The sequence below is a fragment of the Ylistrum balloti genome, unplaced genomic scaffold (assembly GCF_031769215.1).
Source record: "Ylistrum balloti isolate Yb309-2 unplaced genomic scaffold, AGI_CSIRO_Ybal_v1 Utg371086, whole genome shotgun sequence".
Taxonomy (NCBI): Eukaryota; Metazoa; Mollusca; class Bivalvia; order Pectinida; family Pectinidae; genus Ylistrum; species Ylistrum balloti.
In genome coordinates this window covers 168775-186992 of record NW_026782599.1, presented here as the reverse complement: position 1 = coordinate 186992, position 18218 = coordinate 168775, and the positions used below count along the sequence as shown (strand labels likewise).

Genomic DNA, 18218 nt, shown 5'->3' with positions numbered 1-18218 from the left:
TATAATTATGTTTCACAACATTCCAGGACGTTTTGAGACAAGACGGAGAGTAGAAAGTAACATCCGATCCATTGACAACAAGGAGCTGAATTTTGTTGGGCCGAATGTATTGATAAAAACAAGGCAAGCTTGCAAAGAATGATGTTTTAACATATGTTTTGGCACAGTAATTGAAGACACAGAAAAAGTTCGTCAAAATAAGTGCAGCCGTTGATTGTGCGAAATACTGACTTCGTCTGTGTGACAATGGCGACTCTACCTGATGTAGTTTCTGGCAAACTTGCGTTACGAAGTGATGGTTATAACCTGCCAATATCTATACTTAACATTGCATCTCGACGTAAACTTGCCGACATGTTAAATCAAGAACGAGAGCTTGATGATAACATAGAATTAATACCAAATTATACTGGTCTGGCAGAACTTTTAAACTTTACATTCCTGGAAATCATGGAATTTGAGAGGACAGACAACTGTACTAATGCACTTCTCAGCGAATGGGAGAAACGTAGCAATCCATGTATAGGAGAACTATGGAGACATTTAGAAAAACTACAACGCTTAGACGTCATGGAAGAGAGCAGAAAGTATATTAGTAAGTATCAATTCTAACCTCCAATTTTCCCTCTAACGGTTCCAATTGGTCATGCCCATTGGATCTATGAACTCATTCTACATTTATTTAAATAACAAGTCTATAAGTCTTCACTTGTGAAGGAAATACAGTCCATCTTGTCTGTTTCCCACAATGACATCTACGCTTAAGATTTTTGTCATAACCAGTCACTGATGCACATCACTAGTGCACTGGTATTTTAAAATATTTTTAAACATTATAGAAACATAAAGGTAAACATGATTCTATGGCATGAAAGAAACTGTTCTAGTAATCTTAAATGAATTCCAATTTATTTAATTATCACCTAGTCAATAGCAACGCTTGTAAGCGTCGTCATTCTGTAGAGAATTGTATTGGCTTTCTCCACTGTCCTCTGTTCACAAGTCATAGACAACTCTTCTTCAACTTCCTTCCTGCTCTAAATGATTCTATACCTCTAGATATTTCAGATTTCTTATACAATGAATACAGACAGGAATAAAACAGTTCTTGTGTGAATTCAGAGATTCATTACCGGTACAGGCATTCATACAGTCTACCAGCATTGTATTAGGTTGTAGTCTTGTTTGGACCCGGCACAGAATTGTGAGTGTGTATGGCCTGTCTGACTATTCCCTGCCTCCATTTAAAGTAGCATTTAAACTGGGCCCTGACACAAATATGAATAAATTAAAATTCTTTGTATTTCCTGTTTCTTCTTATTTATCTAGTTATTTAAATTCATATTAAGATGTTTAGGTCTCATGTTATTTAAGATCATTATCATCTAAAGACCATTTGATCGGTGTGTCTGTAAACATGTTTTTTTCGTAATGTATGGAGAGTGGTTTTTATAGGTTATGCCAGTTGCCTATTTCCTTTTGTCATCAAGATCTTGGCAATAGAAAATTCTGAAATGAAAACTTTTGATAGGACGAATGTGCTGCCGTTGTATAAGGCCCTTCAGAACTCTTAGTGGTAAATACTTGCGTGTTATTGCTCACCAGCTGCTTTGTGACAATGTAAAGAAGGCCCGCTTTGCCGTATCAAATTGTCAATAAGAACACTCATATAAAACAGTGACAATGCTACCTGTGTCAGCAGTAATTGAACCACGAACGTGAGTTTCATAAGTTACCCAATATACATACTGATATCGTATGGATGGCAAGTATTTTACCTACTAGGAATTGGGAGTGTTTCTTATGAGTTATATATCTTGTATCAATGATAAATATATCCTACAGCCACGTCATCAATAAATCCTTAAAACATTGACTTGTGTGATAACATCAACAGGGAATGTTATCAAAATAACTCCGATATACACAATGTCATGATAGTGAGGCTGACACTGATGTTATTTTGTGTATAAGATGACTTAGATATATACAAGGTTATACTGAGGAGGTTGAACATGTGTTATTAACGCATAACAAGGATTTATATACATATACAAGGTTATGATGATGTAGCTGACTTTGATGATATATAACCTACAATGTTCGATGTTTTTTATGCTAAGGGCTAATTTGTACCGCTTTCTTAGGACAGTTATAGCATTATATCAGAATTTTTAGGTTCGGTGCAGCATATAAAATGGGTTTAATCGGTGTCTTTATACGTTGTAATTGTGTTTCTTCCTATTTAGTTTTAAAGCCCACCATTATCAGATATGTGCTATTGAAATCGCCCTAGGTCGTTGATCTGACGTCCGTCCGTACGTAAGTGCGTAAACATTTATTATAGCTATTTCTTGAGAACTGCTCGTTGGATCTTTCTCGAATTTGCTATTTAAATTCCCCCGATGGTGTCCATCTTGGATTTATAGGTATTTCTCAGGATTCGTATTTCAATTTCAGTTGATCCCTAAATGTGCCCTTTTTGATTTTGGGACTGATTGAAAAAAAAAATAAAAATGTTTGACAGGCGGCCATCTTGGTTTTGACAATTAAAAATTATTACTGCTTATGTTATGAGGAATTAATTTTTTTATGATTAGAAGGAAATGGAATACAAAAGAAGAGAAAGCTTTTATAAAACAAATAAATGGTGAACTCTACGATTCCTTTGGGATCTCTTGATGTTTGTATATACGGTATGTATACTTAAACAGAAATTTATCAGATTTATCAATACCACTGTTTAGATGGAGACATTGAAAGCGAATTACGACGACGTGAAAAACCGCTACCCTCATGCGCCAATATAGGTAAGTGTATAAACAGGCATGTTACATGAGGTATGTATGGATGGCTCCTGGCATGTTATCGTTATGTGATATTTACACATCTATAGCCCTAACTTCCGGTGTTAGATCTTATCGCTGCATGCTGCATTATGGACGATAATTAAAAGTAGATAATAGACCTTTTCACTGATGTAAAATGCTAATGCTAATAGACTTAGGCAAGGAGTTTTCCTAGCCATTGACAGAAGAGACCAGTAACTAAACCTGACGGTAATCCTAACCCATGACAGAACGTTTCATTTATAATATCTTAGATAACCTTAGCCTATAACATGCAGGCCGTTTTTGTACATTACTATTTTGAAAATTATGAATTCTAGGATTATTACATAACAAAATCCCTGGCTGCAAATCTCGAGGAAATTATCTCTTACACAGCTCAGTTTTGCTTCTGTCACGTGAACTGAAAACTTAAGAGTTCATTCATACCACTACAGAACCGGTCGGCTAAACTGTTCAACTAACTCTGTCAATTTTGCTTCCCTTTACAAATACTTTTTCTTGAATATTCCACTATTTATTGTCAAAATTTTCACATTAAAAAATTCCATTCTAGTAACTTTTATACATTTCCTTAACCCTAGCAAGTAAATTAAGCACGTTTGGAGACATTGTAACACAAACTGCTAACTTGAATAGCATTATTGTATGAGCAAAAGAATACAAAAGGTGTTTAATCGAAAGCTTTTCATTTATTGTGCTAAAACGACATACCTTTACGTCAAAGTTTTTAAACAACGTTACGGATTCTTTTGTATTCTTATTAATTATTGTTTGGTTTATGTTACTGTTATGTAACTGGCAGTTGCATTCTAAATGCCATTGTATGCAATGCTTTCAGAAGAAGTAACCCTTCGGTTGATGGATACTTTTCTTCTTTCATCAGATATATATTTCTCTTTTATTTCAGTGGAGTCTGAAGGTGCCCTCCCGGACGACCAGCTGGTGTTGACAAGAGCGGACGGTAGGTCTCACGTATCTGTACTGTCGTCGTGCTAGTTGACAATTTGTGCATGAATAATGATTTAATTATCTTAATTACTTGAGAAAGCCAGGAGTCCAGATAAATATGTTTGAGCCATTCTATGAGCTACATGTAATTACAAAACTTTCATTTTAAAGAATATCAAACGCCACCAATTTTTCTCCTCAGTGAAATACCCGATGTTTGGTATTATCTGATTTTACACCAATGAAACTTTTTTCCCCTAATTTTGTAGATATGCGAATGTTTAGTAACCAAACTTTATCATTTATATTTTGTGTAGCGGAATATGGACGTCCTCAGTTCTATGACGCCTTTGTGTGTTGGAACTCAGAAAGTGTGGCTGATGCTGATTTCGTCAAAGATATGGCTAGGAAGCTAGAAGATGTCGGTTTTCGGCTGTGTATTCCGAAAAGGGACGATCTGCCAGGACAAGCTCAGTACCATGCTTACGCAAGTCTCATCAAAATACGGTAAAGAAATGTCATGCTCAAATCGTAGTTATTTAAAGCACTAGTTTCCAAATGTAGTATTTTGTATTGACCAATTTTATCAGCACAAAAAAACATAGATTAAACAGTGTAATTGACTTTTATAGTGTGAACACTTGGTCCTATTCTTCGGGAGTTTCCATGTAACTTTTTCTTCATTTTTTCTTATTTGTTCATATTTTGTCATAGTTTTATTGATTGTAACTTTATTTTGACATCATGCTTTTTTTTATTTGATTGCAAAGTATATTTCACAGAGTTGCAAAATTTAACCAAATTGTGTTAACTTATGATATAAGGCCGAAGATTTGGCTTCCGTTACAAATATACTTTATGGCCTGTAGCTGACCAGTCAGTAGTTACCCTGGACATAAGGTTTGGCATGTAGTACTGTGATTAGCATAAGAAACCATGATAAGTATGAATTGTTGACACTTACATCATCATTAATCCAAATTAAATACGAGGGTCACCTAATGAAAACTGAAACCATCCCCCCTCTCTCTCTCTTTCTCTCTCTCTCTCTCTCCCTCTCTCTCTCTCTCCCTCCCCCCTCTCACTCTCTCTCTCTGTCTCTCCCTCCCCCCCTCTCTCTCTCCTCCCCCCTCTCACTCTCTCTCTCTCTCTCTCCCTCCCCCCTCTCTCTCTCTCTCTTTTAATTCTATATTAATTATATTGAATTTATAATTGTCCAATTGTGGAAGATCTTCTAAGACCATTACCGTTATTTATATATGGTGCCGGCCAACGATTTGATTCTGATTCAAGAAGATTCCATGGTGTTTCAATGTGCAATATTTTTACATGATCCCGGCCAAAGAAAAGTCCTTAGAGTTTAAATGTTTATAGAAGGGTCCTTGATGTTTCAATTTGTATAGAGAAGTCCTTTGAGTTTCCGTGTATATAGAAACTTTTGTGGTGTTTCAATGTGTATACAGAACTCCTTTGTGTTTTCGGGTGTATAGAAAGGTCTGTGGTGCTTTAATGTGTATAGAAAGGTATGTGGTGTTTCAGTATGTATACAGAAGTCCTTTAGGTTTCCGGGTGTATAGAAGATCCGTGATGTTTCAATGTGTATACAGAAGTACTTTATGTTTCCGGGTGTATAGAAAGGTCTGTGATGTTTCAATGTGTATACAGAAGTCCTTTGTGTTTCCGGGTGTATAGAAAGGTCTGTGGTGTTTCAATGTGTATACAGAAGTCATTTGTGTTTCCGGGTGTATAGAAGATTCCTGATGTTTCAATGTGTATACAGAACTCATTTGTGTTTCCGGGTGTATAGAAGATCCGTGATGTTTCAATGTGTATAGAAAGGTATGTGGTGTTTCAGTATGTATACAGAAGTCCTTTAGATTTCCAGGTGTATAGAAAGGTCTGTGATGTTTCAATGTGTATACAGAAGTCCTTTGTGTTTCCGGGTGTATAGAAAGGTCTGTGGTGTTTCAATGTGTATACAGAAATCCTTTGTGTTTCCGGGTGTATAGAAAGGCCTGTGGTGTTTCAATGTGTATACAGAAATCCTTTAGGTTTCCGGGTGTATAGAAAGGTCTGTGGTGGTTTAATGTGTATACAGAAATCCTTTAGGTTTCCGGGTGTATAGAAGATTCGTGATGTTTCAATGTGTATACAGACGTCCTTTGTGTTTCCGGGTATATAGAAATGTCTATGATGTTTCAATGTGGAATATTTCTATATGATACCAGCGAAAGAAATGTCTTTCTAACTTGGTCACAATACTAATTCTCTACTTAAAGGATTGTTCGTAGTTCGGAGTTAGTCGTTAATTTATATAAAACATTGATATGAGTTTTACCAGTAGATGTATTATACCAATGTAATACTTTGAAGTATACACTGATATATCCTGCCCTTCTGTACTCAGTAATTGTGCGATGGTACCGATTTAATTAACCTCATATTGACTTCCGAAATTCGCTGTACTAGAACACCTCACGGCCAAATCATGATATCATTGTGTTCTATATTCTGCTACAACAAAAAAGATAGCAATCCTTGGTCGTTAATGAATAACTGCTATGTTTCACTTTTCAAAGTGTGATTTACTTGTCATTTTTCAGATGTCGACTTATGATCATCGTCCTATCAATAGAGTACCACCAAAGTGTCGCGTGCGACTTCATGACGAAGTTTGCGCATGCTCTTTGTCCAGGTACGTTCTTCCTGACCACGTTATAATGGGCTGCGAAATGTGTACAGTGGAGATGAGTTATGAGCACACAATCCCATGAAAAATCCATATAAAACCAATTATATTTTTTTTCTAATAATCGTTAACAGAGCAAGGATATGCATATATTCGTGGTAGGAAACACTGGGCAGCAGTGTGTTATTTACAAATATATGTCTAAGATTTGGACAGTACGTTATTATCTATATTGTACTAAGCAATATTAAATGCTATTATTTTTGAAAGGTGTACATAACAGCTCAATATTTTTCAATAAACCTAGCAGTGATGTTTGTCATGTTTAACATACTTGAGTCTTCAACGGTTGAATCAAAGCTTGAATTATGCTGAGTATGCTTATTGCGACTGAAAGACTGGCCCAAATTCTGTTATCACTTTCTGAGGTTTTGAACCAAAGAACTTGACGAGAGATAGAAGTTTCTAAATCTTTTAATTTCAAATGCTTCTCTCTGTTCTTCATTCACAGCAACAAAGGAAAAGAGGTTAGTCCCGATTCTTATCAGTAAAATGGATATTCCTGACCTACTTCGTCACGTGACACTCTGTGATTTCACTAAGGAAGACATGATAGACTGGAACTGGAAACGCCTTCTGAAAGCGGTCAAGGAAGCTAGTCCCGATTGGAACGAAAATGGGTTCGAGAGAACACCACGTTGTCTGAATACGCAAATTGAGGCCAATAATAAGAAGAAGAAAATGAATTTCTTAAAACTTTTCACTCGAAAACCCAAAAGAGACACGTCAGACGATCAATAATGTGAACACACCACTGTAAAACACGCAGGTTAATATATACATACATTTGCATAGTGACTTCATAATGAGTGATTCAGCGATTTTGTAATGACAAATAATGTAATTGTCACTTTCTGCTTATTTATTGAAAAACAATCATGATAACGGTCACATTAATCAATGCATACAGATAAAAAGGCCATAAATAAAATAGGTTATCGGAAAAATGAGTTTTACACAGTGAAACAGTTCTGAACGGATGATGAATTCGATGTAATGGAGTCTGTTTTTATCCCGATAGTCCTAAGTTAAGAGCTCTCGTTTTGTTTCCTTTAAATCTAACATATATACTCTTTCTGAAACAGAAACATTTCATTTGTTTTGTTTGAGTCTTCAGAGGAGCAAAACAGCTGTAACGATTTGAAGTTTATAACATATCTAATTAATATGTTATAAAGAAAAATACAATTGGTAAATTCATTGTAGTGAATTTGACATTACGTCAGTGTACATATAAGTATCATTATTTCTGACATAAACGTTTTTGAATTAGTAAATCTAATGACATCGCAGAGATCAATATACACAGGTCAAACTCAGACTGTATCAACGATTGCTCTTAACCACTTTTATCTAACAACTGCCTTTAGTAAACAAAAAAAGCAACATTTTTGATAACCAGTCATAGAATCTCCGCGTTGATTTTTTTCATGGGATGTAGTTTGTTTGCTGCGAATCGTCAGAAGTACCGGTACCCTGAGCAAATTCACTTAGACGCTTGACATGTAAATACAGACCGATGTCGAACCTTCCCTCGACAACTTTTGTAGTTCCAGTTAATTCCATAGTTAAACCTTAAACTAATTTCAACAGGATGTATGTTCGTTTTTTCATAAAGTGGTATATGCATTCTAACAAAAACAAAAACAAAAAACAAAACAAAAAAAAAAAAAACAAAAAAAAAAAAAAAAAAAAAAAAAAAAAAAAAAAAAAAAACAAGCAAAATTCCAAAATCTACATTTCTGAAAAACAAAAGTAATTTGCTTACCGGATCAAAGAAGTGCAATACCAATCTCTTGCGTAAAACTGCAAAAAGAGGAATTAGCTTTATCTATGTACTATACAGATTAGCCAATAGAGTCAATAAGAAGAAATATCGTAACATGATTATTGCCAAAAAGTATTTTAATGTCGAACATATTAGCTTTTGTTGAATTAGTAAGACGGAGTATTGAATTTATCAACCTCAATATCGATACTGGTCTTACGGAAATACATTGTACATTGAAATACGTGTATCAAATGTGTATTTAAGTGAAAATGAGACATTTTCCTTTAAACATAAAATAAATTGTTCTTTTTTTGCTAACATTAAAAAAAAATTCCATCGATAGTTAGATACAACATATAATGTACCTTACTTCCCAGGCTGAATAGAGTTTTACTGTAAATGAACAAGTGGTTCTACTGATCTGTTATATAATACGTTATATAGAAAATGCATTATTCAGCAGGACCTCACAGAATTATCAGTTCGGTATTTGACATTTATACATACTGATTAACTATACAGATTATTAGTCTAGATGTCTATTGCTAAATTGGATATAAATCTCAATTTTTGTTTGAGTGTTACAAGTTAACCATGACACGTAGATAGATATTTTTTCAGTATTATAGAATTTTTAATATACCTTTCTGTATATAGCATGTCACATTTCATTCGCTGGTTGCAAATGTAATGATTTACTGTTAACACAGGTTTTGCGCTCGATATTGTTTACTATGTTTACAAGAAAATCTTCTTTCGTAAAGTTAATAAACACAGCTGTTTTTGAAAATATCCAGTTCTAAAGTAAGTTCCATGACCTTTCAGCTTGTTTGCATTCATTGAAGATATTTATAATAGCTTCCACTGCTTGTTTACAAAATGTACACAGGTATTTATCGAAAATGTTGTTGTTTTAACTATTGGAGGCTAGTATACTATGTGTAATATTGAAATGAAGCCACTTTAGCTTAATATCTTTTGCAATGTAAAACACAACGATTTGTAACTTTTTCAAGTCTATGATGTATATATTTAACATGTTTTACATTTTTTTCAATATTTTTTGTTGTAAAACTAATATTTGAAAGAATATTATCATTAATATCACCACAGCCTTTTTTGTTTTTATTTCAATTCAGGTAAATATATATAAAAGGTTGAAAAAAAATTGTTCTGTAATATCGTGAATATAGGAATGTCATATAGGCATCACAGCAGTTCTCAAATCTTAATATAATGTACGTGGTGGTGAAAAACCCTGCAAAAATCTTCATGTGAGTAGAGAATCTTGATCCTTATCAACTGTATTACACAAGACTCCCGATCAACATCACTGCGGTCACATTTTGTGCACAGCCTGTTCATACTATCCGAGGAATGTCCCTTACAAGGTAAGGTGAAAAACAACCGCAGCAGCGTGAGAGAATCCCAAGAGCATTTTCACAGGGGCTGTTTCCAAGTCAGCAGAAGTTGAAATCAAAATGGCTGACAAAGGCAACACAGGACAAAGCACCCGTAATTCATCTAGAATGAGGAAAACTGGTAAAAATTATAGAAAAGAACTTGTTAGACAAGATAGCTACCGTTGAGAAAAAGGTTGACGAACTTTGCAAAGACATGCACAAACTGTCAAACAGAATTTTTAAAAAGTGGAAGAGAAATAAGAAACGTTTGGTGAAAATAGCAAAATGAAGACAAATTGCGACTACTGTTCTGATAAGGTTGATGAAATTTACGTCATGAAGAAAACCTAAAGAGGGCAGACGTTCGTGCTCGTGCACAGAATTCAGATTCTGGAAAGACAAGCAAAGTTACAGGAGGACAGAAGAAGAAATTTCATGTCTTAACTTAAGGTCTCAGTGACGATGGGCTGTCAACCGAACAACAAGTTCGTGATTTTACGTGCCAATGACGTAATATTTATTCGAAAGCAGATGATTTGATATGATCGTTCAGAACACTCAGAGATTACTCTGCTTAAGGATATTGATGGAAGGGAGATAACACACTACAGACCCGATCATCGTGAAATTGGCCTGCATCACACTTAGATACTTTGTCCTTAGACAAACCGTAGATACAGACAGGACTATGGATCTCAGCATTTGATCTGAGCTGATCTGACTCCAGACCCGAGGAAGAAAAGGGAGTTCTTCAAGACAGCCTTAAAAGTTCGCATTGGAAAAAGAAGACTTCAGTTTTTCATATTATAAATATTGAATCTGAAGACACAGACATATTTTTTCTGACTTCTCCAATATGGCCTACAGTTTTAATAGTCTCAGGGTAAAGCCTTCTTAATTCCATAAGATATGTAATATCATAAGTAATTTTGTTGTAATTGTTCCTGAAGACCTCAAAGATCGGTGATAAGAATTGTGTAGGAAGGGATGAGGGACAGACAAGGAACCACCGATGTAAGACAATTCCAACAGCCCTGTATCTGATGATATTGACTTTTTTCCAGATCCAATATGCTGCAATAATTCTTTTCATATGCTGGTATATATGTCCATTCATTGCCATAAATTGAAAACAGCTACAATTGAAGAAACTGTACCATGTACTCAGTATGTTTGCACCTGCAAGTATCAAACTGTTGAATCTTGATTTCATCTTTTGCAATAAAAATTTCCCCCCGGAAAATTTACCTCTTTATAACCTGTTATTGAACCCTTGTTTTATGTCCAAAGTGCAAGCTCTGTTATTTCGGGTATTAGTATTGTTTCAATACGTTAACTATGATTTATATCTGTCACTCTCACTGGCTTGGATTAAAACATGCCTGAAGTCTTATGCAGAAGGACACCTGGAGAAAACCTACGCAGTAGAAGGTCGGTGTTTGTCCCCTGTTCACCGATATCACTTCAGCTGTCGTACAAAGTGAGTACGAAGAAATTTATCATAAAAATAAGTAGAAGTAAATGAGTTTCATTTTTATTTACAAACAAGTTTACACATAACAAACTCCTCTGAAAAACATTCACTATAAGTCAATGAATATTTTCTTAAGAATCTGGTTCCCAAGAGTCTGGCTGTTCCAGCCCATCCAAATCTATATTGTATGGCATAGACGTCAAAGTTATTCCGTCATTCCAGGCAATCTTTGCTGATCTTTAGGCATGTTGGCTGGATCAGCTAAGTCTGGCAGTTTCTCATACTGCCTTCTCCTGTCTGGAGGTGGGGGGCGGGTGGAGGAGTGAAACCTACGTTCGATAAAGTAGCCCGGATCTGGACGTTCTAAGTTCATTGTCCTCATCAAGCAGTCATCTAAAGGCTGCTGACTGCTCCTACATCTGTGAAAAGAACAAACCCAATTAATGCAAGCGATGACGACATCATGTTTCAAGTGGATAATGTAACATAAGGTTATTTTCATAGGTCAAGTGGGTATGTGTTATCGCAACGTAATATGCATGTACATGTCTCTATGGGAAATCACATCACTCTGGTGTGTTTAATGTTATTATTTAACAAATGTATCTTCATGTATTACAAGAGACACAAAATCCACACCATCATGACCTGGTTGTCATTTTTCAGAGGGATACATTGTCGCAGACATTTCAAAAAACAAAACTCATGCCTGATGCATACAAAGTACACAATACATATTGGATTGGTTTATCAGCACATTGAATGGAAGTTACTAAATGCCAGTTATATAATTAGGAGCCACCAGTAGTGTTCACCAACCACCTTGTTTGATAGACTGATAGGCTGTTGTTAAGCTTAATTCTCTCCATTGGTGATCATTTGTTCTGATAAATTTGTTGTTTGCCAGCTAATTATACCCATCCCCAAGGATAACCTCTAGGGGTAAACTCTTGGTAGGTAGAATTGCCACCCCTACCCTCCTACCCTCCCTACTCACAAGTACTTGTACATGAAAAAGAGCTGACAGCAATCCATGGAGCCAAGGACAAAGAAGTATAGTTAGAAATAAATAATGTGTTTTTAGTATTAGCTAGCATCTATACAGTCACTTCCTCATTCACAGTTTTAATGATATATCCATTACACCCAAGATCTCTGTTTTATATAATTCACAATACACATGGAGATTCTGAGAATGGAAACCTGCCGTGAATTTCTATTAAAAATTTAGAGAAAACAATGTTGAAGTACCAACACATTATATATATACAGGGTTTTCCATAATTTTGTTAGTAGTAGGCTGTGTAGTGAAAGTAGAAGGCTGGCGAAGCAAGCCGACCCGAGCCGCAACACGGCGAGGTGGGGGTGGCCTGCCGTGTACGTGTAGTCATGTACGGAACATTATTACGGAATTGGATTGGTGTAGGCGGCCAAATGATCAAAGTAGCCGATCAAACTGTCCGGCGACTGGCTCTTATGGAAAACCCTGTGTATATGTATATATATATATATATATATACATATATATAAAATCTCAGATTGCGGCTAGCTGAGACATATAATAATGTGTTGGTTCTTCAACATTGTTTTCTCTTAATTTGAGTTGATGGAGAACCCCCGCACCCTGTAAGGGATCCACTCCAACCCGCTGGCGTTATAAATCATGGCCGAAGGGAACTTCTCAATGAAATAACGGAGCGATATCACTGAGGATATTGAAGATACAAATCCACTAAAACGAATAAGGATGGAAACTGAAACTACTAACACACCGCCGACGGACACTTCAGGGGAAGATCAACCGACACTCCATGGTATCAATACTCAATCCAACAAAATATCTGGAACTTTTTCTATAAACTTTTTCACAATAAAAGTATGTCAGTATAAAAATTGTTATGTCTGTCCATTATTACGTCATAATTATCTTTATTACCACAAAGCTATACTTTATGCTTCTTTATATTCTGTAAATTTGTTCTGATGATGCCGCATAGCGGTCGCAACATGTCGACGAATTAGCCTATAATAAAACTACGAGTGTTCCTGGATGTTGAGAATCCTTTATTTTCGCTTTATATTAAAAACATATAAAAACATGTAAAAGGTCGGTCAATTGATCATGAATATCCAGTTTCATAAACTACCAAAGTAATGTTTACAACCAAACCATATCAACTAATAGTATTGTTTAATTCTGCCAATAGTCCAAGATTACAGAGGTGAGGTAAAGATTCACTGCAAGATTCTTGAGGTCAACTGGAGGTCAACTACATACTACCAAAAAAAAATTAAGGGTAGTGTCTTTCCTAAAAACACAATAACCACATTATCTGTGAGCTGAACCTCCTGAGAAACACAAACAGTCCCAGATATGGATCGAACCACACACCCAATATCTTCAACTTTTAAGATACTAAAGCACTGAATCATAATGAACAAAGAGTCATAGCAATAGTGCGTTTTAGGATCAGATGAACTGAAGATACATTAGCAGAGTGGACAAACACCAAGCTGTTGCATACATGTTCACTGTAATATCTAGTTCAGAGCTAAATATAAACTTAACAATGTAATGATGACATGAGCTAAAGATATCTCATCAAAAATAAAATTTAACTTACTTGCTGAAATCCATATCCCTTCCAGCACGTAAATCTATACAAGAGTGATAGTTATTGAATTCTTCTCTACAGTTCAATCGCAATTTTTTCAAGAACTCGTATCCACATCGGGTCACTTCTTTGCCCTCATTCATACAACGAACTGGGTCCTTCAACTCTTCATTACACAACATAAATTCCTGAAATAAGAAATAATCAATATTAAGATTAACAAAGACTCTGGACACTCATGATGTACATACATTTAGAAGTATGGTAGCAATAACAATATTTTTAAGATGATGCCAATAGCAACCATCTTGAATGTGGTAAAGGTCTGACTTTCAGAAACGAAAATATCGATGAACTATAACTAACTCTAAAGTGGAAGAAGTGACGAAAATATTTTCTAAGATCTTGAAAGGACAGTCATACTGAATGTCACACGGCCATGGTTTTGAATTTCATTTAGGACTGCACAAGTCCCATCATCATCCCTTTGTGACAGCAGTAATAATTTGAAATTGAAGATAATGGACAGACGCTGTGATATATAAAATCTCATCTGGTCTTTAGGTTTATGCAACACATGTACAAAATATAAAATTTCTTTGAAAATGTGACATTTTATTGTCAGAATCAGCTGTTTAATTGGCCTGGCGTTTATTTCATTTTTGTACAGTATGATGATGTACATGTAGTTCCAAAATCATTCTGTCCTAAACATTGTTTCAAATTAATGCCAGATTTGGCTTCCTGGGGTCAGGATAAGAATGAACAGATTGAAATAAGTGGTCATCAAATTTAATTTATGGTGATTATCCAAAAGGATCAGGCTATCTTCATTTTGTCTTTAATTCATCGAGACATTATATCATGGACAAATTCATAAATAAAACTCTTTAGAGCATTAGAGTCTGTTTGTATTGTAATTGTGTGTCTGCATGCTTAAATATAAGGATCTGTAGGTGATAAGATCCATAAACAATTACAAGAATGGAGCACAAAATCACACCTCGTGTTTAACTGAGGAAAGCCTGCACAGATAAACAGAGTTGTCTTCCTTTACCGTATCCACAACAATAGCAGTGTTCTTACATGAACATTTACCCTTGAACGAAAGGCAAAATGATGACTTGTCACTAACACAAAACACTTTACAGAATGACGTCAACGCTTGTTTACCCTAATTTTTAGGTAATCTATTAAGAATTCATTAAGAGTTCAGAACTGTACTTAATTCCTTCATGACAACATCAATAAATATAAAGACATCACAACATATATAAAGCACACACATCGCTGCAAAGATAGGAATTCTGATCACGATATCTAATGTTAAAAATCAACTGCACATAAAAATATTTTCTCTCAGATGTCTGTTGGATTTGTATTCAATCCTCGCTGTTAAATTTGCACCCTTAATTCGTGCAGAAGGATAACCAGCTGACGCGTCACAGCAGAAGGGGACACTCAATGCATGTGTTTCTGCTTTGTAAGACATACATACAACACATAACTCCTGTATGTCCATCTCAATACTACCAGAATAATTTGTGTATACCAGTTTTGTAATATGAACAATCAATAGTTACATCATCAGAGTTTGCAATGCAGTGCCAGTCTTTGTAGCCGTTTGAAGTGAAGAAATTAAAAAGGACTGAAGTAATTCTCATGAATTCCATTCAAACTAAACAGAATGACCTCATTGAATATGAAAAGGACCTCATTTATACAATATCCATCATAGTGCGAACAGCTGATAATCTATAGTTTATATAGATAATAGTTGTATGTGCATAATGGCTCAAGCAGTTTGTTAGGCTAGACAGCTGTTTAGGTATTCATTATTTGACAAATAGGAGCGAAAGAAGATGTCATGAGCCAAATTGTTCTGTCATGTACAGTAGACCAAGTGAAAACGAATTACATGCATAAACCTGACGGGCAGGTGTCAGTAATTTGCCTTAAATTAATGACCAGCATTTCAATTTCAAATGTTATACTCTTCCCATGGTTTCTGTTTATAATATGATTATGTAATACTCTAGCTGGTAAGGGACAGTATGACAGCCTTTTTTAAACCTTAATATCAATCCCAAAACTTGGATGTTCCCAATCTGTATACGTATATTTTGATGAGAGAAGCAGTGTCGTTGCGTTCTAAAGCTATAGATGCAACTGCACTGATTCTGTATCAGTTTTGACTGAAAAAAATACCTTGCATTGTTCATCGCAGTATTTGCCCATATACAAACTAGCTGCACGAAGAGCAGAAGACGAGATCGGTAGCTCTGGCACTTTCAACTCTTCAAAACTAGGTAGATAGTCCTGGTTTGTGTAGGCCCCCGACATTTTGCAACCCGTTCAAGGTTACCGCTGTTAATTGGGCGCTTGAGTAGTATCTCCGTTCAATGTAAGCGTCAACCTGATCATGACTATTAGCACTAACTAACTGCAAATCGTCAGCCCGGGTGGAAAAGGAATTGTTTAGAGGTTCTTTGGCCTATCCATATATAATTCACATAAAATGACTATCTGATGATTTCTTCATAAACTGCCGTCGAAGTAATAAACTGTTTAATGGAAAGCGGTCTTTTACAAATACGAGAAGGACACGTTATATTTTGAGTTAGTTGATCCCAGAACTCCGCTACATTCGATGTAGTAGGAATTGCATCTAGTATCAAAAAGTGCAATGTTATCATCGTGCGCATGTTAAAATGACCAATGTGATTAAACAGCGGTCAAAGCGCCGTCGAATGGGTCTATACTTTCTATTTCCGGGAACGGTGTTTATCTTCCATATGCATTTTTAACTTACCCCCCCCCCCCCCCCCCCCCTTTTTTTTTTTTTTGTTGTTGTTTCTTTTTTCGTTTGTTTGGTTTTTTTCAAACAGTATTCATATTGTAATATATTGCGATATTCAAAGGCATATGGTGATATACTTACTTAATGATACTTCATGATTTTTTTTGGAACATGCCTTAATTGGACTCTCTTCCAGTCTCCTCTGATTTTGCAAAGTTTATTGGTATGCCGACAGTTCCAATGGTTGCCTTTACAATTGTCATACGAGACGTCCTGATTTGTCCAATATCTCTCCAGTCGGTTGATAAAACAGTTTACAATTTCTTCAGGTAAAGAGTTCCAGATATTTATATTTCAGTAGGTAAACTTATGTCTCCTGATTCACGTAGTGTTACGTTCCTGAAAAAAAAGAGTCCAGTTGTTGGTTTTCTTAATGTTGTATCCCTCAGTTTGTATATTATCATGTTTCTTGCCGCTCTGTCATAATGTTCCTGATTTTTAGCATATTTCTATTAAGTCTCTTCTGTACTAGTTTCCTCAACCTCACAGTATAGGTCAATTTTTCTAAACTTGCTATTTGCTTTGTTGTCCTCCTCTGCACTCTCTCATCTCAATATATTTGACTCTGCTTGGGTTACAGACTGGACTGGCAAAATCTATTGGGTTCTAACAATTATCACAATACTCACAACATATCATGATTTATCTTAGTGTATCAAAATGATTTTCTTTGTAGAACAAACCCGTAAATAAGAGAACTAAAGCTTAAATTTCAAGATTGATAATGATATAAACCGCTGTAGGCGGTAGCACGGGGAAATCACTTGTCGGGGAGGGCGGAGAGAGGGATCTTTCCAGAGTATAGTGCGGAGTGTGTTGGAAAGTTTAGATATTTTTGTAGGCTTTACCTTGTAATTTAACGAAAATGTGTACACCACGGAACATCCGGCTTATCTATGTATCAATCCTGCGAATTCCCTAACTGAAGTCCTGTAGTTGTTCACTGAAGTCTGGAAATGCTTTTGTCGCTGGAATGTCGTAGATTGAAGTGTTCTTGCAATAAAGTCAATAACATTTTCAACTATTGTGAATTGATTTGTACTTTCATATTCACTTTTACTTCTAGTAATCAAGGCAGCAGTCTCAAACAACTTATTATTTAATTGTCTGCAAAAAAGAAAGAACATGCCCGAAACGTCATTCTGATTCAATAAAATGCATTAATTATGGGGAAGCTTTACGGTCGTCAAACTACCCCTACATCCCCAACAATTGGTGTTTACAAATCACAGTAGATTCAATATTAATGGGCATATTCCCATCATCAAGATTTTTGTGCAAGAAGTCGTTAACTAACGGAGATGCAGGTTTTTGCGGAAGTTTTATGGTCGCCATACTGATCTCATAGAGAAATATTCTATTTCTTTTTGTGATATGAAGCTGGATGTGATTGATGCTCGTTATTGCCCGTTGGTTCTGTTGTTGTATACTTGGTTCTCATTTGAGAATGTGACATTTCTTATTTGGATTTACCAAGATTTACATGGCGGTGTCGTCAATGAAGCAGAAGACGCTTACATTGGTGATGTCAATTATGTGTATAATG

General features: G+C 35.6%; 2 protein-coding genes across 2 annotated transcripts; one reads left to right on the top strand and one right to left on the bottom strand.

Annotated features, from left to right (window-relative positions):
- Positions 1-246: 246 nt before the first annotated feature.
- LOC132560601 (myeloid differentiation primary response protein MyD88-like) lies at positions 247-7290 on the top strand. Its single transcript, XM_060225264.1, has 6 exons — positions 247-595; positions 2748-2810; positions 3760-3813; positions 4118-4307; positions 6404-6495; positions 7001-7290. The coding sequence occupies exons 1-6, from the start codon at positions 247-249 to the stop codon at positions 7288-7290; spliced, it is 1038 nt and encodes a 345-aa protein (XP_060081247.1).
- A 3955-nt stretch (positions 7291-11245) lies between these two features.
- On the bottom strand, positions 11246-16174 carry LOC132560611 (NADH dehydrogenase [ubiquinone] 1 alpha subcomplex subunit 8-like). Its single transcript, XM_060225275.1, has 3 exons — positions 16021-16174; positions 13822-14000; positions 11246-11616 (listed from the first exon to the last, which is right to left on the bottom strand). Exons 1-3 carry the CDS (start codon positions 16153-16155, stop codon positions 11403-11405), a joined length of 528 nt encoding a protein of 175 aa, XP_060081258.1. The 5' UTR covers positions 16156-16174; the 3' UTR covers positions 11246-11402.
- Positions 16175-18218: the final 2044 nt, after the last annotated feature.

Coding starts and splice junctions, on each gene's coding strand:
- LOC132560601 (XM_060225264.1), top strand. CDS start 247: ATGGCGACTCTACCTGATGTAGTTTCTGGCAAACTTGCGTTACGAAGT. Junction 3,814..4,117: donor GGTGTTGACAAGAGCGGACG/GTAGGTCTCACG, acceptor TATTTTGTGTAG/CGGAATATGGACGTCCTCAG. Junction 4,308..6,403: donor GCAAGTCTCATCAAAATACG/GTAAAGAAATGT, acceptor GTCATTTTTCAG/ATGTCGACTTATGATCATCG.
- LOC132560611 (XM_060225275.1), bottom strand. CDS start 16,155: ATGTCGGGGGCCTACACAAACCAGGACTATCTACCTAGTTTTGAAGAG. Junction 14,001..16,020: donor ACTGCGATGAACAATGCAAG/GTATTTTTTTCA, acceptor TTCTTATTTCAG/GAATTTATGTTGTGTAATGA. Junction 11,617..13,821: donor AGGGATATGGATTTCAGCAA/GTAAGTTAAATT, acceptor TTCTTTTCACAG/ATGTAGGAGCAGTCAGCAGC.